The sequence below is a fragment of the Corythoichthys intestinalis genome, chromosome 22, assembly GCF_030265065.1.
Source record: "Corythoichthys intestinalis isolate RoL2023-P3 chromosome 22, ASM3026506v1, whole genome shotgun sequence".
Taxonomy (NCBI): domain Eukaryota; kingdom Metazoa; phylum Chordata; class Actinopteri; order Syngnathiformes; family Syngnathidae; genus Corythoichthys; species Corythoichthys intestinalis.
The window spans coordinates 910747-938511 of record NC_080416.1 but is presented as its reverse complement, the minus strand read 5'-3'; the positions used below and the strand labels follow the sequence as shown (position 1 = coordinate 938511).

At 40.1% G+C, this 27765-nt stretch overlaps 1 protein-coding gene across 2 annotated transcripts; it reads right to left on the bottom strand.

The window, feature by feature from the left end:
• Positions 1–335: 335 nt before the first annotated feature.
• ndrg1a (N-myc downstream regulated 1a) lies at positions 336–26038 on the bottom strand. 2 transcript variants are annotated; one of them, XM_057828606.1, is made up of 16 exons: positions 25882–26038; positions 20373–20447; positions 19528–19563; positions 13838–13943; positions 13648–13768; positions 11377–11439; positions 11219–11279; positions 10839–10925; positions 10689–10745; positions 10513–10616; positions 10388–10444; positions 10264–10315; positions 4451–4498; positions 4100–4135; positions 3465–3516; positions 336–1846 (listed from the first exon to the last, which is right to left on the bottom strand). In XM_057828606.1, exons 2-16 carry the CDS (start codon positions 20427–20429, stop codon positions 1602–1604), a joined length of 1182 nt encoding a protein of 393 aa, XP_057684589.1. In that variant the 5' UTR covers positions 20430–20447; positions 25882–26038; the 3' UTR covers positions 336–1601. The 2 variants fall into 2 exon arrangements, with proteins under 2 accessions (XP_057684589.1, XP_057684590.1); XM_057828607.1 differs by lacking the exons at positions 19528–19563; positions 20373–20447; positions 25882–26038 and adding an exon at positions 14185–15325.
• Positions 26039–27765: the final 1727 nt, after the last annotated feature.

Sequence of the window (27765 nt, the reverse complement as noted above, 5' to 3'; positions counted from 1 at the left end):
CAGTTTCTTTTAAAGAGGAGTGTAAGAGCAGAAACTGCTTTTTCAGTCTTGTCTGTGTTTTCCGCCATACATATTTTAAATTAAAAACGATTCATTTAAAAAGCGAACAAAAGTCATAGAACAAAATCTATAATAACTACTTGAGCATAAAAATATATAGTATTTCAGACAGGATATGATTCTTTAATCCTTTTAAAGATTACGCAATGCAAAACATGGATTATTAATATTAATAGTATAAGAAAATTCACCTTTGCTCTTTGAATATCGAAAATGAATTTTTTTTAGGACTTGGAAATGCCATCTGTTGCTAAACAAAACAATTGACACTGAAATCAGATTTAGTTACAATTTTTTTAATGTCATTTTTTTCTTAATAAATACAAACTGTTATGGCGCTCGATCGCCAGCATCTTTACAAGCTGTCAACAATAAGCTCCTACAAAAGCAAAACGTTTTTGCCAACGTAGAGGAAAGAGAGAGCGTCAGCTGAGTTCTACGCGTTATCATTAATAACAACAATCATCCAAACTTTTGACATCTCGCACGTACGCACAAAGAGAACGACCGCGTGGCACCGCTTTGTTCTGTTGTGCTTGATTGTATAGAAAAAAAACTTGTATAAAAAACGGTTAATTGTTTCGTCTGCCGGCGTTGTTAACAAAGCTTTTTGATTAAGAGTGGTTTGGATTAACGACAGACAGTATGTCCCTTAATGTAGCTTTTTTCTTATCCAAAAATATTTTTTCCCAAGCAGAAGCAAAGTTAAAGAAATGCATAAAATATGAGAACGCTGTCAGTGGAGTAAAAATAAGAACAGGAAGAGGGAAAAAAATGACGCGCAACAAGCTTCCTCCGCACTCTCCGTCACCCCCTAATGATGCCCCTACTTACTACACCATCACCAGGCTCAACGCTCCTCATCTAGATTGAAAATGAAATAAAAATGGCAATGGTCCACAAGGAGTAGCGCCCCGCTAGAACCAGCAGATGGCGTCGTTGGGGTAAAATGTAGCTTCATAGCTTGTTCTTTTTAGTATTTGGAAATTTTGCATATCGGCTCCATCAATTGAAAATGAGCAAACATTTTCTTCGAGTAGTGGTGATTTAGCATTTGGGGCAAACGTTGCACTGCCCCGCCATCGATTGAAGTCGCGCAAAAGTTGACGTGTGTTACACTGCGCCATCAATTTTAATTCATAGATGTAAAATCTTATCACTACTGCACCACTTTTGAGGGAAATTTCATAAAAATTGTCGCGTTTAAGTGCCACACCTTGAAATTCTGTACATAGCATGGAGATTTAACACATGGGGCAAGTGTTATACTGCCCCGTTAGCGAATGAAAATGCATAAAAATCAGCTATATGTGAAAAGAATTGTCCGTTTGGTAGAAAAGAACAGGAAGAAACCAATAATGACGCACGATAACATTCCTGTGTGCTCTCTGTCACCCCCTAGCGATGCCTTTACACACTACGTCAGCAGACCCGGAAGCACAGGTCCTCCTAATCCAGATTTAAAAAATAAAAATTCAAAAACATGATGACAGTGGTGTAGCAAATAAAGAATGGGGTTAAATGAGACGTCTTTTGTCGATTTAGCAGGATACTTCGGGGGCCTTGAGCATGCCCTGGTCCACGGCGGGGGCCGCGTCGGCCGCGGGGGCGGCGCCCCGCTGGTGGTCTGCCGTGTGGGAGCGTGAGCGCGGGCCCTCGTTGGTGTGCGAGCGCGAGCGGTTGCCCTCCTGGGTGTGCGAACGGGAGCGAGAGCCTTCGAAGGACGTCACGCTGGAACCCGAGGCCGTGCGAGAGCGCACCAGCCGGGTCATGCTGGCTGACGGCACTGTGCGGAAAGAAGTTGAAATTATGCGATTGTTGTGGTCAGGGGCGTCACCAGGTTTTAAGAACAGGGGGAGCCAAGTCCCCAGGAGTTACACAGGATGTAAGTGAACGTAGCATACAAGCACAAAACAGCTAACACACAAACAGCTAACAAAGACTGATAATTATACTGTATATATATATGTGAGAAACACAGCTGATGCTCCAGAAGGAAGTCACCCCAAAGATGGTGGTAATAAGAGTGTACACGTAACTCTACTACGACCGTCACATTGTGTTTCAGACTAACTAGCTAGCAGCAGCTACGTAGCAGCGTTATTTTAGAGCTGGGATGTAACTTTTGACCGCAAAACAATAAAAGTAAGCCGTGCGCAGAGACCAACAGCGAAAACAAAAAAGGTTGTACCGACTGCTAGCAATGTCACAGGGTAAACGCGGACTGAATTTTCAGAGATTTAGGTATTCTCTATATGAACAAGTGGAATGGATTGGATAGCCACGCACTGAAGGAGCGCTCTACCTTACTCTATGAAGTAAGGGGAAACTGACAGATTTACGATCATATTTAAGTTAATCATGACAGGTTATATGATTATTGATTTAAACCAGTGTTGTTTTCATCAACGATGACTATAGTGAAAATATTTCCTCGACAAACATGACGGTGACAAGCTAAAAACACATCTTGGGAGACTAAAACTTAACGACAATAATGCCAGTTTTCCTCTGACGAGACGAAAATGCGCCATAGTTTTCAACGCATGTTCACAATGTGTGAATTTTTATGTGTCGTTAGCCTGCCTGGTTGTATCACTCATGTGATGAGCTACGACGCCCCCCCCCCAACTCACCCTCTAGTTTAGTGTCCTCTCCAGTCTCCCAATTGCTTGTTTTAAGACACACACGGTAAGAACTGTCATCTTATCTCGGCAACAGAGAATATGCCATGTTGTTTTAGCCTAGTGAGGTCTGTGCTGAGTGCTAAATGTAACTCGTAGTGATAGCATAGGATTTACGTTTGCATTAGGCTATTGCTAACAGCGGGCGTCTTCCTAAACTCTCGGACAACTTTTTTACATACAGTTCGTGGCGTCCAGGTGGGTATAACCAATTGAAAATAATGTAGCCTACCGTTTTCCTGCTGAGTGTGTATTATCACGTGATAGATTTGTAGATGCTACAATATGTTCTCGTCTGTCATTGTTAATTGTAAATTTTATCTTATTTTTGGAGTGAAACTTTTGAATTTTACAGACGAAATTAGTCTGAGTTTTCGTCAACAAAAGCTAGACGAAGACAAACACATTTTGAAATGACTAAAATATGATTAAGACTAATAAGTATTATCGTCCAAAAGACACAAATTAAAATGGCTGCCAAAAAAAACACTGATTTAAACTAATTTTCTGGCAACTTTATAGTGAATATTTTTGTAATTTTTTTTTTTTTTTTTAACCACCAAATTATTTAGGGGGGCTTAAGAATAGGCCTAATAACGCCACTGGTTGTGGTAGAGTTGAACAAACTATCACAAGAAAATTGTTCTCGTGTCCAAGTGCTTCATTGATTTGGCCACCAGAGGGCAGTAAAATATAAGAAAAGCGAAAGCAGGTACTTACTGTATCCCATGCCCTGAATGAAGTACTTCAACGCCTCTGTGAGTTTGCCAGGCTGTCAAAAACAAGTTTGGTTTGTCTTTAGGAAATGAAAGAATAAATCAAATCTCATTCAACATTTTTATAAACGTCTGACAATAACCATGATGTTGGTAGTTATGTTACACAAACACTAGCATGTTATTATGACTAAGTGTTTTAATAGTAGTGATCAAACCAACAATAAATGAAATACCTCAAAACAGGGGGGTTGATTTAAAAAAAATCAAGGGTTTAAGCAACAGTAAGTATCTTAATTTGTTAAAAGGAATTAATTCAACATTTTACACATAGAACATATAAATGTAAACTCATTCCCTGCCAGCCCAGTCACAGAATACATGTTAAAGAGAGAACTTGATATTGAAAACTACATGTATAGTACAATTGAATGTCAAATGGAGGCTGCAAACTATGGGTTTGGGACCTACAGTTATATGACTGTAATAAAAACATTTTTGAGGGGGGAAAAAAATTCATAATTCGTGCATTAAAAGCATTAACCTAAAGATTTGTGATGACGTACTTCACCCACAAGAGTCACCAAAGTAAACAAAGAAAGCTAAATTTCTCCAATCTATGTATGACATCATACACACCTGATCATTTTGGGGCATGCCCCCACAGTCAGCCATCTGAAAGGAAAGAAATTCAATATTAGATATTGCAATACTATTAATGACCAACATGAAAAAGCTACGAAAGAGCTCGACGCTCGTTTCTCCACAGTGCCATTAAACGCCGCGTCAGCTTTAGACGCCACACACGCGCAAAAGCGCCGGTCAAAGATTTTGGCCGGTGGCCTGTCGGGCGATTCGAGAGGTCGCCGCAAGTAGGTCAGACGCGGCAGATTGAGCACAGCCGCCGGTTAATATGTCACCAGGTGAACGCGCGCGCACAAATGCAGCGGTGTTTCCGTGACGATAACAAGTGAAGCCGGGGGGGCTTACCTTAAGGAGTGTCGCTTTTGTGGGGTCCAGTTTAGTGTTGCACTCAACCTGCAAGAACAATAAAACAAATAGATTAGGGGTTTAAATGAAAAATTTCTGCCCAGTCTAGGATATCCAATCAAGGTTTCAAGTTACTGAGTTGAGTTTAAAGATAAAGTTGGTCAGGGTTTCAAATTGGTGCTTTTAAACAGAGTATGAAGTTTTGTTTTCCAATTAGGATTCTTAAATATGGGTTAAATTGGTAATATGGGCTGTTTCATGTTGAATTTTGTGATCCAAATAAAGGTTTTAAGACGGTGGACTTTCAAATGAGTGTTTTAATCTAAAGTTATGGCAACAAACCAGGCTAAGGGTTGTAACTGTGAAACAGGATTAGGGTTTTAAATCAAAGTTCGAGTTTCAAATCAGTGTTTTAAAATAAGATTATGACTGAAACTAGATTTTGAAAATCTACATAAGACTCCAAAATTGGAGTCTCAAATTGGGCATGGGGCCTTAAATGAGGGTTTTTAACATTGATTTGTCGTTTCAATGCATTCTGAAGGAGATAGTACCTTTTCTCCTAGGCACCGTCTAACGGTTTGCATTATTCTAACACACTTAATATAATCAATCAGGCAATAGTATCGTTTCTCGTATTTACCGATCGACTGTTTGTATTACTCTGGCACACCCAGTATTAAATAAATAGCACTTATACCATAATTTAAGGAAAGCAAGCAGAATACAGGGCATAAAAGATACAGTTGTATAGAGTTCATTTTGCCTACACTTATAAATTCGTCAAACCCTTTCTTTTATCCCAGGCAATTGTAGGTCGTTTAATTTACCTGACGTGTTTCGGCAGGCACTTCTGTCACCCTCTGACGAAGGCGGAAGTGCCTGCCGAAACATGTCAGGTAAATAAAACGATCTACAATTGCCTGGGATAAAAGAGAGGGTTTGACGAACATAAAAGATACATGACGCCTTCTTATCACGGAAGCCCAACGTGTGCATCACGCAACTGATCTCCCGGACAGTCCAGAACAAATGGCGGGATGCTCTCTCCCAACACAAGGAACACCGTAGAACGCCCGATATCCAACTGATAACACGACTGACAAGACTCCAAGAGCCCATTTGACACTGAGGTGGCAAAATCCACAACCTTTATTGCCCGGACAACAGTAACTCCCGAATCCTCCTGTCCAATCCACAAGCAGACAATAATCCCAAACACACCCTTCTTCCTGCCCACGGCCCGCCCCGCGAGAGCTTTCATAAGACTGAATGTTTAACTAATCGAGGTCATTTTTCTCGGGAACCTTTTGTTGACGTGTGACCGGGTGACCTTGCCTCCCCGCCTGAATGTTTCTGTTTCACCTTGCCGTTTTGATCGTTGTGGACCTGAAAAAATTGTCAACTTGTTTTCGGCGAGCCTTCTTTAAACCTTTCAAAATCGAGTCAGTACAAAGGGTTAAGACTAAGGTGAACACGCGGAGTTTGGCCTTCTGGTCTCGCCGGCCCGGGTCGTTGGAGCTGTGCTAGCGTGGGTCTGGTGGTCTGGCTAGAAAGTCAGATTCCTTCAATTCGCATTCTTAATTAGCACTTTAAAACAGGTTGAGGTTTCAAATTAAGGTGCTAAATCAGGGTAAGGACTAGTTAGTCAGATTTGATCTTAAATTTAGATTTCAAGTCTGGGTAACAGAGTTAGGCTTTCAAGTTCGGATTTTGAGCCTGAATGGACACTCTGCCCGAAAACTGTTTTGCCGTGCAAAAGCTGCCATTCTTGCTAATTCAGTTTTTTCTAGGACTAGCCAAAAGTAACCAGTAAAATCTACTTCTGTGCAACGACAGCAATTTAGAGAATGTTTTTAAGATGTACGCGTCATCCCACATACTTGGATATCAAAATGTTGTTAGTTATTCTTCCAAATGTTGTACTTGCATTCCATATATAGGCATAGGTCAACATGTTGCTTGGTGAGTGAATACGCCTGTGGTATGAAATTAACGTTATTTATTTGTTATTTACTTCAAGGGCGTAGGTTTGCATAGGGACAGCGGGACATAACACTTTTCAGGATGCTCAAATTATCCCCACCCATTTTTAAGCAACCTTAATTGCATTATATAATGTGTTCAGTTATATATGTTATTTAGATTGTCTGCCCATATATTGTAACGATAGAATTGACCCTACCATTATTAAGTGAATTATTTTCATTATGTTCAGACTTATATTTCCCCCTTTTCACTTGCTGAATGTGCCGGTCCATTTTTTTCCCCTGAAAAGCACATTTGATTGGCTGATGTCTTGGACCCCCCCAACCCTAACCCACACACACATATACAGCTACGACAGAATAATGTCATGCCTCCTCCTCCACCCCCTTCGAAGAGGAGGGATATTAGAAGTTGTTGTTTTTTTTTTAACCAGGAGCAGCAGCCACTGTAAGTAATGTAAAAATACATCAATGTTGTGGAGGTGGGGAACACACCACTAATTTTGCTACCGAAAGTCCGCCCTGCATCAGAGTAAGCATAACATTAAACTGTGTAAACTTGCTATCCGGCAAAACTCAAGTTTTCAAAATGTTTCTCTAGTAGTTTTTGAAACGAAGGTTTGAATTGAACGGTACATCGCCAGAACCAATACACATGAAAGTTAGTATAAGTAAATACAGATTTTTTTTTTTGCATTGATCATTTAGCCTATTAATTAACTCATTCACTCCCAGCCATTTTCACCAGAGCAAGGCCCTTCGCTCCCGGCCGTTTTTCTGGATTTTGACTGATTTTGAACAGAAAATTCTGTTCTATTGCTATATAAACATGGAACCCACCAAAAGAAAGATTAGACGCTCTTCTTTCAGCAGAAAAAAGTGAGTTCATATCTTTTTCCATTCTTTAGAAATCAGCATTAGAAAATAGCTTAGTTTGAGCAATTTTCCAATTTCTGATGAAAAAACGGAGAAAACGAGCTTTTTGTAAACGCATACATTTCAAACATAACTTTGACTTTAACACAGCTATTTTTTGCATTACTTACATCCCAAACATCTGAATAATGTTTTCCTTTTACAAAATATCATAATGAACAAGACAAATAGAGCTTTTTATAGCAAGGTAACAATTTGTTTCCACATGACTACCGAGAGATGACGCCTGTTGTCGCCGAGATGAAGCCGTTGTCGCTGCATCTGCCGTGTAAACTTTTCCCTCATCGTTGTCTGTCTCACAAAGATGGATTATTTTTTAATCTGTGCGGGTCTGCTTGGCGAGCCCGCTGCACGGTGGTCTCAGTCGTTTTGCTCCGTCGTCCAGCACCTGGCATTCCAGGCGTCCTCTCGATTGTTTTGTTCGGTCGTCCGCCACCTGGCATACCGCCGCCAGCGCGCCGACCGTGCTGCCCGGTCTTTCATTGCTGTTGAATCGGGTTGCGGGTCTTTACAAAATGCGCTACTGCCCTCCAGTGGCCAGTTTTATTGCTTTAAAATGGGTTTGGAGCCTTGTTTTTTGTTTCTCAGAGAGCTCTCAAGCTATAAATTCTTCTTGAAAAAAGAAAAAAAAAAAAAACGCAAAAGAGGTATAAATACATTTTTTCTGGGAGCAAATGAGTTAATTAGGTTCATATGCTTGAAAAATGTACCCCTGTTTACCCAACAGTGTTGTTAATAACGGCGTTACTAACGGCGTTATTTTTTTCAGTAATGAGTAATCTAATTAATTACTTTTCTCATCTTGGCAACGCCGTTACCGTTACTGAGGCGGGAAAGGCGTGCGTTACTATGCGTTACTAAGTTGGTTGAATAAAAAAAAGTCTGAGAGAAACGGACTCACGGGGACGAGAGCAGAGCAGGAGTGGGGAAGACGCCGTTGCAACCGCGATGCTAGATGGCTCCAATAATACCTGACTGCAGCCATAGCCGACAAACTACGCCCACATGACACGGTAGATATCATATTATAAAACTAGATGCAAATGACAGACACTGCTGCACTGCCAACATGTTTTAAGGACTACGTGCGTTTGTAAACAGCCGCCATCTTAAAGCAGTAGACCTCTCAGGAAGGCCCAGATGTAGAGATCCTTCCTAGCGAACCTAAGTAATTTTTTAAAATCTAAAATGCTCCTAAATCGGCAAAATCTTAACTTAAATCTATCTTTAAATGATGAAACAGTTTTAAAACTTACACATGTTTAAAGTAGACAGAAGGCAACTAATGCAATAACGGGAGAAATTTTAACAACTTTAACGATTGATTCACAACTTTAAATGACTTCCACACATAGCAAAGGTTACTAGCTAGTTATCGCAATACCCTTGCGTCTAGTTAAGTGGAGGGTAAAGAATTGGGCTAGGGCCAATTGTCCCCCAAACACTTTAAGCTTCACATTGTGTGACCTGTGTGTTTTTTTTTTTTGTTTTTTTTTTTTGAGAAAAAAAAATATCACTAGTTACTTTGCCAAGTAACTAATTACTCTTACATTCAGGTAACTGAGTTACTAACGCAATTACTTTTTGGGAGAAGTAATTTGTAACTGTAATTAATTACTTTTTTAAAGTAAAATTAACAACACTGCATGGCACTAAATGCGTTAGTAGACAGCCGCCATCTTAAAGCAGTAGACTTTTTAGGACGGCTCTGTTGTAGAGAACCTTCCTAGCTAACCTAAGTAACTTTTTATCTAAAATACTTCTAAATCAGCAAAATCTTGACTTGAATCTATCTTTAAATGATGAAACAGTTTTAAAACTTTCATATGTCGAAAGTCGAGAGAAGGGAAGAAATGCAATAATGGGAGCAATTTTAACAACTTTTAACAGTTGATCCAGGGCAAAGGGTAAATTAGGGTAAAGAATTGGGCTCGGGCCAATTGTACCAAAAACCTTCACAAAAAACTTCACATAGTGTGGCCAATGTTTTTTTTTTTTTTTTTTGAGGGGAAAAAAAAAAAAAGTAATTATCACCAATTACTTTGCCAAGTAACTAATTACTCTTACATTCAGGTAATTGAGTTACTAACGCAATTATTTTTTGGGAGAAGTAATTTGTAACTATAATTAATTACTTTTTTTCAGTAAGATTAACAACACTGTTACCCAATCTGTTTGGTTTTATTAATGTCCTGTCCCTAGCATAAAGTGTACATGCAGGTTATGCTGTTATATAATCCCTATGGAACGGGTACACGCAGGTCTGTGTGTGTGAGCGTTGCGTGGAAAACCTTCCCTCCGATGCCTTCATGTTGGTGCGCTGGCGGCTAAACGTTAGCTCGAGCTTATTACGGTTAGTGTTTCCGCCTGCCGAGTGGACGCGTCGTGTGGTGCGGGTTCGAGTCTTGACATGAGCGAGGTGGGATCGGAACGCGGTCGGCACGGACACACCAGTTACATTGGTGCCGTGACCCGGATCGCCAGCGAAGGTTTTCGGGGGGTGAGTGTAATGGGTACACGAAGATCCGCGGTGGGGTCGGTGCAGCACGGACACACCGGTTACACCTACCAATGTTGACAACAAACCTACGCCCTTGATTTACTTTATACTTGTTTAGTTAAAAATAGGTATTTGGTAATCAGACTCGCCATCGACTCCCTGAAGAGGGGAAAAAAAAAAGTTCACATTACGGTACAGAAGTTTTGTTCCCATTCCACGTAATTTTACTGCATAAGCGGGGATGGTCATCGGCCAATTTTTGCCAGAAAAATGTGACGTTCGTTCACAGCGAAACTTATAGGGGAAGTGACATCTTGCAGTTTCGTGCAAAAAGTTCCAAATTAGTTTTCAATAATGATCAAGGTTTCAAATGAGTGCTATTTCCTTACCACAGCGTCCACAGCAGGCGAGCTGTCCCCAACAACCAGAAGGCTGGGACACCTGGTGTCAAAGATCCCGAAATGAGCAAGTCGGTAAAACGAAACTAGCCCATCGCGACCGGCGCCGACTCACTTGAGGGTTCTGTTGTTGCTTCCCGGAACCGGCCTCTCAATCTCCAGGTCTCTTCGACTTTGAAAACAAAATCCTTCGGTTAACAAACGTGTCAACTGGCGACCGCCTCTGAAGACTTTCTCTACCTTTCGTAGGCCTTAATGAAGAGCTGCAGGTTGAACTGGTTCATGTCCTTTAACACGTGATGGCGGTACGTAGCCACCATGTCCTGGTTGTGGTTGATCTCCTCCTGAAGGAGTAGCATTTAACATCTGTTAGCCAAAGTTAGCCACGATTAACGCTCGGATCAAATCGTGCCGACCTTCCCAAAGAGGTGGCTGATGACCAAGTCGGGCATGGCGTGGGTCCAACCGCTGATCTAGAGCCGGAATATACAGTCTCGTCAATCTATATCAGCATTGTGATACTTTGAAATTGTGTACTGAATTGAAGTATTTGTGTGTTTTGTTACCTTGTGCGCGGCCCAGTCCATCCAGCCTTCGGCACACGGGTTGATGTTGATGAGCACCAGACCTTCCACCATTTTCGGGTAATCCAGCTAACACAAATACAACGTAGATTACATTGCATACATTTGAATTTTACAAAGATCTTTTTGCATTGATTTATATGAATAATGCCTGGTTCGTATTTCAAATTCTGCTTAGCAACAAAAAAAACACTACCAAGCACTTTTTTTAAATAATGATTTACATAGACTTTTTTGTTTTTACTTGTGTGATTTATTAACCATGATCATCAACAAATTCCATTTTGACTAAGTTCTGCAGGATGATTTATTCGCAGTCAATTATTAAACCCAAGTGAGGGGATGAAGAGTGTGTGGCTTACAGCGAATTTGGTCAGCATGTAGGCTCCGGCTCCCATCCCTAATCCAATAACAGACTTCAGCCTGTAGCACACACAAACGTGCAGACAAGCTGTTAGTCCCGACAACCATCTCATCTCGCAGACTGTCCGCTATTTAACCGGCGAGCGTTTCAACACACCCGAAATGCTTGAGCACCAGCGGGAGCGTCTCGGAGAGCTCGTCCATGGTCGGGTACTCGTAGCTGACCACAAAAAGAATCATCTTTTAAAAATATGTTGTTGAAAAAATACGCGGAATTAGTCTGATTAAATTAAAAAAAAAAAAAAACAGGTGAGAAACATTTTTTTTAAATGATGTAACAAATACACGAAAACCTACTTTGAATTTTAAAAAAAAAAAAATTTTAGAAAGATATGTTTTAAAATGGAGCAAAACAGATAATTTTAAAATGAACTAAAATGTTGTATAAAATTTTAGACAATTATCATTGGTCAATAACATGTAATTTAAAACCTCAAGTGTAAACAAATATGATGAAAATTTTACAAATAATTCAGGTAAGAAATTATGGCAACAAAATGTGATGGCATGTAGTGCTGCAACGATTAATCGATTAATTCGAGTACTCAATTAGAAAAAAACATTCAAATTAAATTTTGTTGCTTCGAGTATTCGTTTAATGAAAGTGGCATTGTAATGGTTTATTTTGAAAGTGTTTGCATTTAGGTTTACTGATTTGGGTGGATAGACTGCCCTCTATTCTGCCTCATTTCACATGGCTGAATCCAGCTGCTCCATGTTAAGACCAATTTAAACTAAGTTTTTGTTTGAGCTAATGTTTTTTAATGCATTCGTAATTTAGTTTATAGGTATATTGCCTGAACCATTTGTTAAGAGCATTGTAGAAAAAAGAAAAACATTAGCATTCTATAGCATTTAAGCCAGCGGACTTTTGCTATGTAAGTTAGCCAATTGTTCTGTTGTTGTACTTAGATCCCTATTAATTTTTTTTTTTTTTTTACCGTTTAAGGCTCAGCTCAGGTATTTTTTTTTTTTTTTTTATGTTCCTTATCCGATTACTCGATTATTCGAACTAACTAGTTGATCGATTAATCAACTACTAAAATAATCGATAGCTGCAGCCCTAATGGCATGTAACAAATATGTGACAAAAGACTAAATAAAAAATACAAAACAAGTTTTGTAAATATAGCCACATGCAAAAATACATTTACTTCTACAATGTAATCCAAATATAGAAAATGGAATGAAACTTGTGTCAATGTTTATACATAGATTTTCGACATAAACTGATATAATAGGGACGACCCTGATCCGATCATGTGATTGGAAATCAGGCCAATTAAGGGCTAAAATTAACAAAATGATCCAGAACTACAATATGCATTGCCAAAAAAAAAACAAAAATCTGTTTTATAATCCGCAATACTCCTGGAAAAAGCAGAAGAGGAAGTACTGTAAACAGTACCGTACTGTAACATGTTTGGAACCTTTGTTCAAATTTAAACTATTTTATTTTATTTTTTGATATTGGATCGGGAAAATCAGGTGACTCAGACTCAGGTGCCAAAATATGCAAACAGGACATCCCTATGATATCAACATTAAATAAAAAATTTTAAAAAATGGAATGATATATTTTTTTAAATGCATGCAAAATTTGATTTAAGCCCTTCATACCTGCATTATTTCGGATGGGCAAAAAAAAAAAATCTTTGATGATTTTTACACTCCTCAAACACCAGATAAAGTGCCATTTTTTTGGTCAAGGATATTTCATGCTATTATTAGTTATTTTTAATGTTGTTAATGTGTTTTTGATAAGAAATGAGCACTTACGTTTGCCTTTTTGAAGTTACGTTATGTCTCAGCCATTTTCAAAGAGCCAAAAATAGCAAAGAGGGCGTGCTAAACCTCATGATTTGATTTCACTGTGTTAAGTTTCGTCCAATCATTTTCCAGAAGTGGCAATAGCAACTAAATTTAGTGTATTTATTGGTTTAGAGATGCGAACGCGTCATGTCCTTCAGCACCATGCTTAGGTCTAAAGGGGTTAAAAAAGATGGCAAAATGCATTGAAAATGTAACTGATGAAAATATTGATTAATGAAAGTGCCACTTTTTATAAAATACATTTTGAGGCATTAAATATTACATGACTATCGTATGATAAAATATGTTTGTATATATAATGTCTATTTAAGTAAGCTAATAATATCCCCAAAAGATAAAATGATACAATTATCACATACATATTTTGATTAGCAAACAAAAAAAACAACAAGAAAAATCAATGAAAATGGCATTAAATCAAGAATGTAGATACAAAAAAGAGACGGCAATGCTTCCCACTTGGCCGAAAAAAATCCTCAAAGGTCAAAGGTCACCGAACCGTGTTTTTATGTTAACGTGCGTGTGTTTGGCTCACCCAGTGGAAAAGGTGTTGGCGCCCTCGTGCTGCCCCAGGGCATCCACGTGACACACGGCGAAGTGGTGCAAGATCTCTGCCATGTCCTCGTTGTTAAACAGCGAGTCCCAGCATGTCTTGTCTAAAAGAGGTAGAGGAATAGTTAGCCGAACGGCCGGCGGAGCAGGGGAGGGAAAGACGCCAGTCTTACGGTTGAGTCCGATGTCGTGGAAGGTGAGGATGATGGGCCGCTCTCCTTTGGGGACTCCCCGCATGGTGCAGTGGAGTCTTCCGTAGGGGGTCTCTACATCGTGCTCCTTCAAAAAAAGTCCAACCAATCAATCAATCCGTTGAATAAGATTTAATCAATCTGAAGTTCCCAATTCATTTTAAAGAATGTGAATTTTTTTTTAAAATCCAAATTTTAAACCTAAACAGTTAGAGCACATTACAAATAAAGAGCCTCCCATTTAATTTTCCAAACCGGTTTCTTCGAACCACTTGACACAAACGGCCTCTACATTCCACCTGGTAAAATTCCAAAACGAACGCACTCACAGCAACTTCAACGTCGGTCACTATCATCTCCACGTCGGAATCGTCCAAAACCATCTTTGCCGTTTACGTATGCGTATAGGAAACTCAAAATCGGGGAGAAGTTCCGAAGCGCCAGCGGGCAGTTTGAGGTCGGCTCAACGCCTTTATAAAGCTAAGCTGTAAGCCCCCTGACCTCCCATGGTGCTTTGCAACCTGGTCAAAACAAGCTAATTCCAGATGGTGCGATCCCTAAATTGGATTGTCGGGACCGGGCGCCGGGTTCGCCGGGTGGGCGGGGGCCGCACGCTTACTATTTGAAAACTAAAGCACATGTTTTTGTCCAGATTCTGTAAATATTAAATAGGAAATTGTATTGTGATCTAAGAATAAAATAGGACATAAGAGCCACACCGATAATCATGCAAAAATGTCAAAAGACATAAAGGGGTACCACAGGGTCCTTTCCTGGGACAACACCAATTATAGTATACAAAAATCAATTCATTTAAAGAACTTAAAATATAAAACAACATACCTTTTTGCAATTTTTGTACATTTCTTCTGAATATTTTGAGTTTTTGCAGTTTTGCTCTTCATAATCTGGCACAATGCCTTGCCAACAAAGCTTACAAGAATGTAACAGTCGAATATAAAAATATCCTAAAAACCATAAAAAGTACCGTATTTTTCGGACTATAAGTCGCACCTGAGTATAAGTCGCAGCAGCCCAAAAATGCGCAATGAAAAGGAAAAAAACATATATGTCGCATTTTTGGGGGAAATTTATTTGATAGAATCCAGCACATAGAACAGTTATATCATCTTGAAAGGCAATTTAAAATAAAAGCACAATAGAGAACAACATGCTGAATAAGTGTACAGTATGATAATGTTACATGATGCATGAAAAATGAAATGCAAACGTGGCCTATATGTTAACGTAACATAGCTATTAAGAGTTATTCAAATAACTATAACATAAAGAACATACTAACAAGTTTACCAAACCATCAGTGTAACTCCAAAACACAAAAATAATATGTGAAATGATATCATAATGTGTTAATATTTTAAGCATAAGTTGCTCCAGAGTATAAGTCGCACCCCATGCCAAACTATGAAAAAAACTGCGACTTATAGGCCGAAAGATACGGTAAACACATGAATGCATGAATCCTGCATCTGTATACAGAAAATATTATATATTAAAAACATATTATTTAAAATTACCCAAATATTCAGAATGTCTCCTTTATATAGAGTCCTAAAACTTGGAATTTCCCAGAAGTAAAATAGAATTTTACTGATTTGTAGTACTACTCGATGTATTTTTAATAGAGATGTCCCGATCGATCAGCATCCCGATCGATCGGGTCCGATCACGTCATTTTCAAAGTATCGGAATCGACAAAAAAATATGCCTTTTTAAAAAAAAATTATTATTATTTTTTTTTTAATTAAATCGTTTTCTAATTGTATTTAACGTTACAGACATAATATGTTACACTCATCCAGAGTCTTTAGTTTAGGCTTAAGGTAGGGTTATCAAATTTATCCCGATAACGGCGGTAATTAATTTTTTAAAAATGTATCACGTCAAAATATTTAATGCAATTAATGCATGCGCTGCACGACCCACTCACACATTGTCGCGCTCCATCTGTAATGGCGCCGTTTTACCTATATATAGAGATAAAAGGCGAGTGAATTTTGGCAACCTTTGGAGCCTTTTTTTAACTGGCTAAAGCCTTACAATCCCTCTCCCTACGATTAGAAATATCATGGGAAGCAACGTGGGTAAGCAAGGTAGCAATAGATCTTTTTCTTAACACCTTATGTTATTTCCCAACGCAGAGAAGATATATCAATTGGTAGCACTACGCACAGTCATGGTTCCACTTCCCATCATGCATTTGGGCATGGCTACAGTATCATTTACTGAAAACTCAACAAATAGACTAGATGGCAATATTTAGTCACAATATACAAAGTCACAAGTCTTTCTATCCGTGGCTCCCTCTCACAGAAATAATGTTAATAATGTAAATGCCATCTTGAGGATTTATTGTCATAATAAACAAATACAGTACTTATGTACTGTATGTTGAATGTATATATTCGTCCGAGTTGTATTCATTTTTTTCTCAATGCATTGCCAAAATGTATATGATCGGGAAAAATTATCGGGAATGATTGGAATTGAATCTGGAGCCAAAAAAAGCAATCGGATCAGGAAATATCGGGATCGGCAGATACTCAAACTAAAACGATCGGGATCGGATCGGGAGCAAAAAAACATGATCGGAACAACCCTAATTTTTAATCAATCAAAGACTGTATTTATTCATTCATTTATTCATCGTCCGTGCCACTTGTCCCCATAAGGGTCGCCGGGGTGCCGGAGCCTATCCCAGCTAACTTGGGCAGTATACCCTGAAGGTCAGGCTTGAACCCCTGATCTCAGAACCGTGAGGCAGACGTGCTAACCGCATGTATTTATTCATTGTAAATTATATACTGAAATAGTATCAAAATGTGTACGTAGAACCATACATTTCTGATACTTGTTGATATTGTTTTGAACTTAGGTGTGCTTAGTTGAAACGATCGGGATGTGCTGTACATAAATGACTCCGCCGAGGGTGACCCTTTTCCCGGACGTAAACACACCCGTTGTCGTTCCAGGCCCCGCCCGCCCGAGCGACACGCGCAGACGAGCACGTAGACCGTCGCGCTCGTCGTAATCCCACTGCCGTGTGTGAGCGGGAGACACAAACAAGTTGTTGCGTTCGTCAGTGCGCTTCTTCACTCTGAGGATATCGAGCCGCCTGAGGCATGGGGGGGAAAAAAAGGCTCGTTTCTGGTGGTATATACTTTTTAGCGCTGTTTAGATGGGCTTATTTTTTGTCATATTTTGTTTATAGAATAGATAGATGGCCATATATTTGTGTAATTTTACTTTTTTATGTCTGTTTGTTTCCATTCATTTATCATCTATTATTGCTTCATGCTTTAAAACAATGCACCGGAAGCAGTAAGATTATTATTTGTTTCATTCTACTGAATTATGCAGCCAGTTGTTTGCAAGTCAAATGTAGTGTTAAAATCTTTTTTTCTAAACAACTTTTTTTTCAATTGAAAAGTAGAAGGAACTTCAAATATATGCATAAAATTAACTTGTTTATAAAAATGATTTAAAAGAATCAAATTATTATTTATTGCCACAGGTAACTAAATATATATGGCTGAAAACACTCAAGTGACTTGAAGTTCCGCTCTGAGACCCCCAATTTGGCCAAATTTCAAAATTGTCCAATATGCATGTGTGATACATCATTGGAAAGCTTAAAATCTCCATTTTCTGGGGGAAGAAAAACTTTGAACGGGAGGGTATTTTTTAAAAAGACATTTTTTTAAACAGCGAAACCCTATCTGGAGGTGAGAGCATGAAAGAGCAGAATGAAAGACGTCACGACCCTAACGAGATATTATCACGTACTTAACTTGTTTCGATCCCAAAACTCCATGTAGCATGTATCACCGAGTGTCAAGACACAGCTGTGAATGGCCAAAGCTGGATTTGGGGGGGGATTTTATGGGTGAAGCATGGCAATATAACAAGGCTCGCGATGCAGAAATCGCAGATATCAAGGTGTGGTCGAGATGTTCTTTTTTATATATTTACCCTTTTAAATGTTTTTTTCCCCGATTATTTATCATCTAACATATCGGAGAAAATGATGAGGTAGATATCCGTGACTTTTTTGCAGGCACCATTTTTTTCATTGTGACGTCATTTGTTTAAAAGTTCAAAATATGGGAGCGAATTTTTTAAAGTCGTTTTTATTTTTCAATGAAATATTAGACATCAATTAATGATTCTAAGCTAAAAATGACAGACATTTTGAATAATAAATATAATTAATTACCTTCGTTTTATGGCTGGGTTGAAAAAAAAAGCGGTTGCGCGACGTCTGTAAACGGGGGTTTCCAGGGTAAAACGGACAAATTAACAATAGTTCAGGGGCTTAATGCGCCATAAATTTTGCCTGGTGTACCAGCGTCCGGCGGATCAAATTCTGAGGGCGGAGCAAGCCACAGCAAACAAGACATGCGCAGCCCATCCCTCCTCCAACCGCCCAGCAAAGGAGCCACCGTCACCCCCCCCCGGGACCCAGGGTGGTCCCCCGGGCCACCCGCGCGCCCATCAACCGGCCTTCAGGGATGGCAGGAGGGGACGCATCACCAACCCCACGCCTACACCCACCCCCGCCCGCCCACCCGGACCACGAGCCACAGCCCCCCAACCGGCACGGCACGCCACGGGACCCCCAGCGGCCCACCAAGCCCCAGGCAAGGCAGGGTCCCCCGCCGGTGCAGGCGACACCCCGCTGATACACCGGCGCCCAGCCAGCGACCCGCGACGGAGCGCAGGGCGGACGCCCAGCCAGAGAAGAGAGGGGAAGGCGGAGGCAGGAGAACGCCCAGGGACTGCCATGGGGCGACGCAAGATCGGATGGAGAAGTTTATTCAATATGGCTAGCGCGAGCCATGTTGACTGTTGTCAATTACTTGTTTCGATGTGTTTTTGCTCATTTAAAACTGGTTTTACCGCGGATTGGAACATATTCTCGGCTCTCCCGTTCGCCATCTGTGTTGTTATAGAGACGACTTTCGGCGCGCAAGAGTGACGTTACTCGTTAAGAACACGTCACGCAAATAAACAAATCTGATTGGACGGTTGATTTTGTACCTTGCTCAAGAGGCCGTTAATGGGCTGGGTCCCAGACTATTTTTCACAGTATTTGAAAAATACAGGGAGAATAGTCTGGCTGTGCCAGGCAACCATAAATGTGCTATGGCAGCATATAGAAATATTGTTCTATCAAACACAACAGTTGTTTTGGCTTAAAATACAGCAGTTTCTTTTAAAGAAGAGCGCAAGAGCAGAGACTGCTTTTTCAGTCTTGTCTGTGTTTTCCGCCATATACAGAACATGAGTAATTTGCAGGGGAGGGTGGGGGTTATATATTCAACCGAATGTAGGAGACCAAATATAAAATAATGAATAAATTAAATGAAATCACCCGTAACTATAGACATACTATCACTAGCAGTGAGATTTAGCTTTACGACGCTAACACAAAACCTTAATTGAAGCGGGAAAAAACATTGGACGTGCAGGAACAGGAAGGCTCAATTAGCCACACCTAGATTGGATTTCTCTCGCTAACAAAATCCCGATGCGCCGATGTGGCCGATTCTTTTGGCCGAAAGACATTGGACCAAGTTGTCGTTTATGTGACAAAGATCGCAGACTTCGATAAGGCTTACCAGCGGACTGGCTAATAAGTGCTAGCGTACCTTGATAGCAAGCTGCTGCACCGCCTCCCTCAGGCCCTGTCACACAAACACACCAAAGAAAAATAAAATTATACATCACAACAATGCAATTATCATGAGATAATCCAATATCCTGCAGGAGTGTCCCCTCAAATGATGGGATGCTGTGCCCGACAACACCCATTTCAGTCCTTTGGCGATATCAGACAAATTGAACTATATGAATATTATAATGTCGGTGTGTTTTATTATTATGTTACAGTACATTGTGCTTAACAGTTTTATTTCAATTTTATGGTTGAGTTGGCATTTATTTTAATATTTTCTGAATTTTATATTGACAGAGTATTTAATATTATGGTGTAATTTTATCTAGTACTTTTTCTTTTATTATAAGTTTTTTTTAAAAAATTCTCATTTTAGATTGATCTATATGCTGTGAAGGCAGGGTTCAGAAAAAAATGCATTTTTCCTATGTTACTTTCGATCCTTTTTTAATATCTTATTTTTAGATTCATACTTAATATTTGAAAAAAAATCATGTCCTTCATATTGTCCTATACTCTATTATATATATCAATATTAAGTACTTTTTGATTATTTATAGTTTTTCTATATCTATAATTGTGATTTACGTATTAAAGTTCTTCATTGTGTTCTTTTTAGATTCTTTCTATAACTCGCATTATTTATTTTTTTTATAGTTTGTTCCCATGTTTTGAATGTTACATTATAAATAAAAATTGTTTAACTTCACCCTGCCAGAACCAAAACTAACCCATTCATAAAAATGATAATAATCATGCATATTGTATAATACTCGACATAATAATAATATTGATGAAATTGAAGTAATGAATACATACGGGCAGTTCCCTGTCAACCAGCAGAGGCTTGGATTCAACAACTTGGATTTCCTCCATGTCGACTGGCTGAACGGCCTGTTGGACCAAAAAAAAAATTGACATGACATTATAATTGCATCGTAATTACCATTCTTATTAACTTGTACCGTTTACGACTTCGGCAATTGACTCTACTGGCTCTGCGGGTGTGTGCTGCATTGACAGAAAACTTCTCCCTTCTTTTTCTTTAGTAGATGAAAAATGAAACCCAACGCCGCGTCGACTGTAATTTTGTACACTCGACATGTCCTGTCAAGCACACTTTGCTCGCTTACGTCTTGACATATGTTTTCTATTTGTTAACATGTTGTATGCATCGGAACGCTCACATTCTGTACTAAAAGAGTCAATCGGCGCGAGACAACTAAGTAAAAGTCATGACAACAATATTGAAAAATTTTTGGAGAGACAGCGAGAACCAAAAATGGTATTTGCCATATGGCAAAATGGATTTTGCCATGTGGAAAATGTTTTTTGCCGTGTGGCAAAATGGATTTTGCAACGTGGCATTTTTTTGCCATGTGGCAAAATGGATTTTGCCATGTAGCATTTTTTTGCCAGGTGGCAAACAATTTTTTTCAAAACGAGTCAAAAAAGCAACAACCGGCGATGAGGGCAACAGCAGCAATTATGCTAACGGGTGCAGCAGGAGGCTAGCACCGCAGCAGCTAGCCGGGTTCACGGACAGCCAACCAAGCCGGGGCAGGAGACTGCTACCGTGGCAGAAGATGGTCAGGTTCAGCGCCACCCGTAGGGTGAGCCAGCTACAGTGCCACCAGTCAGCCAGGTGGACCACCAACAGCAGGAGCAACATGCCAGTACCCTTATGGGAAATTCGGGTTTGGGCTGGACAATTTGTAAGACGGTGGGAACTTTGGGGACAGAGAAGACGGGGGGGTGAAACTCGCAAAGGATTGGGTTTGTTGTGTACTGTAATCTGTTTTTTTTTTTTTTAATGTTTTACAAGTTAGAGTGTATGTTACTGTAAGTCCCACCTGTGGTTATGTGGGCAATTGCCCGTGCTGTGCAGAGTATAGCCTAAATAATTGTAAATTGTTGTCTTTACATTTGTACCATGGATATTATCTGAAATTGAGGCTTGTAAGTCCCACAGCGTGGCAAGTGGGCATTTGCGTGTTGTTTTCAGCACCATTTTCTGCCTATGTTCCGGGATCTGTGCCCGTTTTGTCATCCCTGCGCTGTCATATGTGCTACTTTATGTTCCGGCACCTTCTGATTTACAAATTAAGCACTGACTGTCAGCACATGTGGTTACATTTGAAAATAATACACCTGCTTTTTTTTCAGTGGCTATGTTTTCAAACAACATTTTTTCTTCTTCTGTTAAAACCGTCTACAAAAGTGCGTGGCGACATTGAGAAAACTTAAGACGCACAGATGTCGGCGATGTTTACGACTTTGTACATAAAGGCCACATTAGCACGGTAATGTGCTACTTGTGTGTGTGCACAGTTAATGACTTGTCAAGCTGACACAGCTAGACGTCTTGCATAGGAAGTGTGAAACTTTCTCACACACACAAACACACTCGAGCGCGTGCGTGCGCATACTGAGTGAGGTCCGGGAGACCGGAGCGATCCGGATCGCACAATGGCAATGAGGAGTATCAAACAACACGCCCATTTTGAGTGGGCTGGGCTGGGCTGTACTGCGGGATCTTTGTTGGAGGAGGAGAAGAAGAACACGACGAGCACATGTGCCACCAAATCAAACACGTTCATGTGAATTTTGACATCTCACCTCCACCACAAGGGTCTTCTTATGTTACTAGGATGGTGGTGTTAAGAGGCCGAGAGTAGGGGTGTAGTCTAGAGCACCGTTTGGTGCGATTTTGTTGGCTTTAGCAAACAACGCTCATGTCAAACCGGTCTCTCCTTGCGTGTCCTGACTGCTCTGTTCTGGGGGTTTTTTGGGGGGGCAAAGAAGTTTCTGGCACAGGTCAGGCTTGTTATGCAATTTGGACAGGAAATGAATGGGGGAAGAGCTATGTGGAGGGGGTCAGGATGGTCCCTAAAATCTCCAGCCTCACATTGAAGGATGATGAATCACGAAAATTCTTGTCAATATGAAGCAGCAGAAAAACGCAGACATGTTAGCAACTTTTTGCCAAAGCATTTTAGCTAAAGATGTAAGGGAATTAATAGTGTTTGCTACTTCACTTCATTTTTAGCAATGTTAGCAATTTCACAAGGTTCCATGGCAATGTTAGCATCTTTTTGTGTGGACAATGCAAGCAACATTTTTGCTGCTTATCAAGATACTAGCTGCATATATTGTGTAGAGAATGTTTGCTAATTTTTTATTAATAATGTTAGCTACTTGTTATATGCATGACGTTAGCAACTTCGCAATGTCAGATGACAATGATAGCGACTTTTCTTTATCACTTACTTGTATGGACAATGTTAGTAACATTTTTGCCGCTTGTAAAGATGTTAGCTACTTGTTGTATCGGCAGTTTTTAGGTGTATGTTTTCTATTTATTATATCAATAATGTTAGCTAGTTGTAAAAAGTCGTGATGTTAGAAATTTCGCAACGTTAGATGGCAATTTTAGCGTCTTTTTGTATTGACGACTCGTATGGATAATGTTAGCAATTCTTTTGCTGCATGTATAGATGTTAGCTACTTGTATTAGCAATGTTGTGTCGTGTGCTTGATTGCTTTTGTTTTACTAACTTTTGCCACTTGTTATATTCATGACGTTAGCAGCTTCGTAATGTTCGATTACCTTTTTTTTACTCGACGACGCATATGGACAAAGTTGTAAAACTCTTTTTGGTGCTAGTGTAGATGTTAGTTACTTGTCATCAATTTAAAAATTATAGAGTATGTTTCGCAATTTTTTGTCAAAAATATCAGCACTTTTTTTTTCTCTTTTCAAGTCAACTACTCTTTTAAATCCAACGTCTACATCCATCTGCAGCAACAATGATTGCTTCCCTAATCTTTTCCGACCAACTCACTTAATCTGTCAAATCCCTCGCTTGTCAAATATCAACAGAGGCAAGCAAGCAAGCAGGCTAAGATAAGCCGACACAGACCTACATTTGTACCGAATGACCGAGGACGAACGGGGTACCGTGTGGTGTACGTTGGGGTCAAACGAGTAGGTAACCAACCACATTTTGAAAACTGAACGAGATAGTACCTTTCCTCGTAGGCACTGTCTAACTGTGTGCATTATTATAGCACACTTAATATAATCAATCGGGAAATAGTATCTTTTCTCGTATTTACTGTTTGTATTGCTCTTACACAGCACTTATACCATTGTTTAATGAAAACAAGCAGAATATAGGGCATAAGAGATACATGACACCTTCCTATCACAGAAGCCCAATGCCCAAGATTGACGGTGACCCCACGTCTGCACCACCAACTCTCGCAATCAGTTCTCCCGTAAAATCCAGAACAAACGGCTGGACGTCCTGTCCCAACACAAGGAACACCGGAAAACGCCCGATATCCAACTGATAACACGCCAAGTGCCCCTTTGACGCTGAGGTGGCAAAATCCACAACCATCGTTGCCCTGACAACAGTAACTCCCGAATCCTCCTGTCCAATCCACAAACAGACAATGATCCTAAACAACGCCCAAACACACCCTTCTTCCTGCCCACGGACCGCCCCGCGAGAGCCTTCAAAAGACTGAATGTTTAACTAAGCATTGTCATTTTTTTCCTCGGGATCCTTTTGCTGACTTGCGATATGGTGACCTTGGATCCTCACCTGGGTCTCTGTGCTGTATGATTGTTGTCGACTCAGAATAAATTGTCAATTTGTGTTTCGCACCCTTTTTCCAGCTTTCAAAATGGAGTCAGTACAAGGGGTTAAGACTAAGGTGAACGCGCAGAATTTGGCCTTTTGGCCGGGTTGTAGGGATTTCACAGGCCCGGGTCGTTGGAGCTGCGCCATTGCAGGTCCCGTGGTTCGGCTGGCGTGATTCCGGCAATCTGGCTAAAGGGTCAAATTCCTTCAAAACCGAGCCCTGGAAGCTTAAAAATAACCAAAATACAGAGGGAACCTGAACGCAGCAGTGAAATTATTACAGTGATCCCTCGTTTTTCGCGGTTAATGGTGCAAAAATCCGTGAAGTAGAGGTTGTTTATAATATTTGGGGGGGTTGTTCAATGTATTTAGTCAGATTTAACAGCATAGGAAAGATACATCCCAGATAGCAGACCGACGTTGAAAAGATGTTGGATCAACATTCCGCTGTCGATCTCATACCGTTGAATCAACGTCACTTTTGCACCCTCGATAAATGTTGTTTCAACGTTGAAATCCTTCATAAAACCTAAACATCATTTCGATTATTAATAATATTGGAACAACGCTGAATCAATGTTATGTTTTCGACCAAAACGACCGCTCATCCATAATTCAATGACTTTTCAATCATATTTCCCGGTCAATCATTAATCAACTATTTGTCAACATTAGATCATCAACTATAAAACAACGTTAACCCCAACCATCGCCTGACATACCATAGAAAAACGTTGTTTCAACGTCACTTAACTTGGAAAATTTCGATGTCAACCATACTGATGATTTTGATGGAAAATCAACGTTTATTCAATGTCGGTCTGCTATCTGGGGAATAAGACTTTTTCCCAAAGTATACTTGAAGAAAAAATAAAAACCCTTATATGTAAATTTTATAAATGGTTTTTCAGCACTGCAAATGTAATAGTTATGACATATATGAGATGTATATAAAAGAATGATCAATGCATGTATACATGCATACATCTTTTACATTTTTAAATGAAATACTGTATTCATTTATATATTTTAGGTAATTACACAGGGAGCCAGTTACACAGCCCCCCCAAAAAAACGACGGACCCTAAATGCAGCACCTCGCGGATGAGTTTCCAGGGCCAAAAGAGGACACGCGAGTAAACAAGCCGCACTAAAACAACTTTCTTCTCCGTCAAGAATACAAAATAAAATGTCTCCTTACGCAACTTGATCTTTGAATCATGTGACAAGGGTGCTGTCAATCGGTCACGTGGATACAAGGAAAAATACAAGCGAAGATGACACCAAATAACCACAAGTTCGTGCAGAAAGTGTACAAAATGTATTTCAAATTCAACTCTGATTTTCTCGCAGTCTTCAAATCATATACCAAATTTTCGTTGTTTTTGCTTTTTTTTACGTGCTCTGACTGTAAAATATTATTCGAAACATTATTCTTTGTATTTTTTTTTTTTTTCCCCTTTCCAATCTCGGTGTCCGCTTTCCTTTCTTATTTTCTGCAGAAGACACGAGAAAAGGCGTGACTCCCCAAAAACATGTCCGGACACGTCGTGACCCGCAAATCCGCACGTACACACACGCACGCGCGCGCGCGCCTCTCCTCCTCCAGTTTGGACACATGTGTGTTCTTAATATTCTGAAGGAGGGAGAAAAAGGTATTTAAGAGTTCAACTTACCTGAAGATCTCAAAATATCCCGGAAGGGAGGAAAAAGTCCAGCAAAAAGTACAATCAAAAGATATGAAGTTGTTGTGACGGCAGCAGTTTTGTTTACAACGTGCAAGCGGATGTATGAGGGAATTTTATAAAGCCTGGGGAGGGAGGAGATGAGAGTTACGAAGGGAGGGAGTGGGGTCAAACTCGGCCCACTTTCCCCCGATTGGGCAACATCTGCCGCGGGGAGTGATCGTGCAACCGAGTGCAACTTTTCCACAGCTTTGCAGCCGAAACCAGCAAAATCGCCAGTCAAAAGTCCATTGAAAAAGGAAAAAAAACGACTTATAAAGGGAATCTTTATTATGTGCATTTTGGATGTACAGTGGGACAAATGGATCTGTACCCTCCCCAAAAACACGCGTGCAGCTGTGCGTGACGCCCACAAAACGGCTCAGTTGCAATCGGTTGCAATTTGGCATAGTTGTGGTACATTCAATGTACCCCTCGTGCGGCGGTAAAACGCAGACACCACTTGGCTTGATAAACCCAGTTGAACTTAGCAGAAATTCATTTTTTTCTAAATTGCTTTGGAAACTAAAGCTACGCTAAACAAATATTGTGAAAATCAACCAACAACACGTTAAGTGCTGGCCAAAAGTATTGGCCACCCTGCAATTCTGTCAGATAATGCTCAATTTCACCCTGAAAATGATCACAATTACAAATGCTTTGGTAGTCATATCTTCATTTATTTTGCTTGCAATGAAAAAACATAAAAGAGAATGGGGAAAAAATTAAATCATGATCATTTTACACAAAACTCCAAAAATGGGCTGGACAAAAGTATTGGCACCCTTTGAAAAATCATGTGATGCTTCTCTAATTTATGTCATTAACAGCACCTATTACTCACCTGTGGCACATCACAGGTGGTGCCAATAACTAAACTACACTTACAGCCAGTTAAAATGGATTCAAGTTGACTCAACGTCTGCCCTGTGTCCTTGTATATACCACATTGAGCATGGAGAAAAGAAAGAACTGTCTGAGGACTTGAGAAGCAAAATTGTGAGGAAGCATGGACAATCTCAAGGCCATCCCCAAAGACCTGAATGTTCCTGCGTCTACTGTGTGCAGTGCCATCAATAAGTGTAAAGCCCTCGGCATTGTGGCTAACCTCCCTAGATGTGGACGGAAAAGAAAAATTGATGAGAGATTTCAACGAAAGTCGCGCAGTCCGAAGGTACAACAATGTCAACCCGTACTATCCGTCGGCGTCTGAATGAAAAGGGACTCTATGGTAGGATACCCAGGAAGACCTCACTTCTGACCCAGAGAAAAAAAAAAGCCAGGCTGGAGTTTGCCAAAACTTACCTGAGAAAGCCAAAAACGTTTTGGAAGGGTGTTCTCTGGTCAGAAGAGATAAAAGTAGACAAGGCATCAACATAATGTTTACAGGAAAAAAAACGAGGCCTTCAAAGAAAAGAACACGGTCCCCACAGTCGAACATGGCGGAGGTTCCCTGATGTTTTGGGGTTGTTTTGCTGCCTCTGGCACTGGACTGCTCTACCGTGTGCATGGCATTATGAAGTCTGAAGACTACCAACGAATTTTGCAGCATAATGTAGAAAGCTGGGCCTCCCTCAGAGGCCATGGGTCTTCCAGTAGTACAATGAGCCAGAACACAATTCAAAAAGCACTAGAAAATGGTTTGAGAGAAAGCACTGGAGAATTCTAAAGTGGCCAGCAATGAGTCCACTTTGGTCTGTCCCATATTTGGAGTTTTAATTTTTTTTTTTTCATTCTCTTTTGTTTTTACATTGCAAGCAAAATAAATGACGATATTACTACCAAAGCATTTGTAATTATCTGACAGAATTGCAGGGGTGCCAATACTTTTGGCCA

Bases quoted from the DNA above. Each gene is read 5' to 3' on its own strand.
- ndrg1a (XM_057828606.1), bottom strand. From the start codon at position 20,429: ATGGAGGAAATCCAAGTTGTTGAATCCAAGCCTCTGCTGGTTGACAGG. The intron at 10,746-10,838 runs GTAACAAAACAC...TTCCGGCTCTAG, and splicing joins TGGACTGGGCCGCGCACAAG to ATCAGCGGTTGGACCCACGC. The intron at 4,499-10,263 runs GTAAGGAAATAG...TTGTTCTTGCAG, and splicing joins CGCCTGCTGTGGACGCTGTG to GTTGAGTGCAACACTAAACT.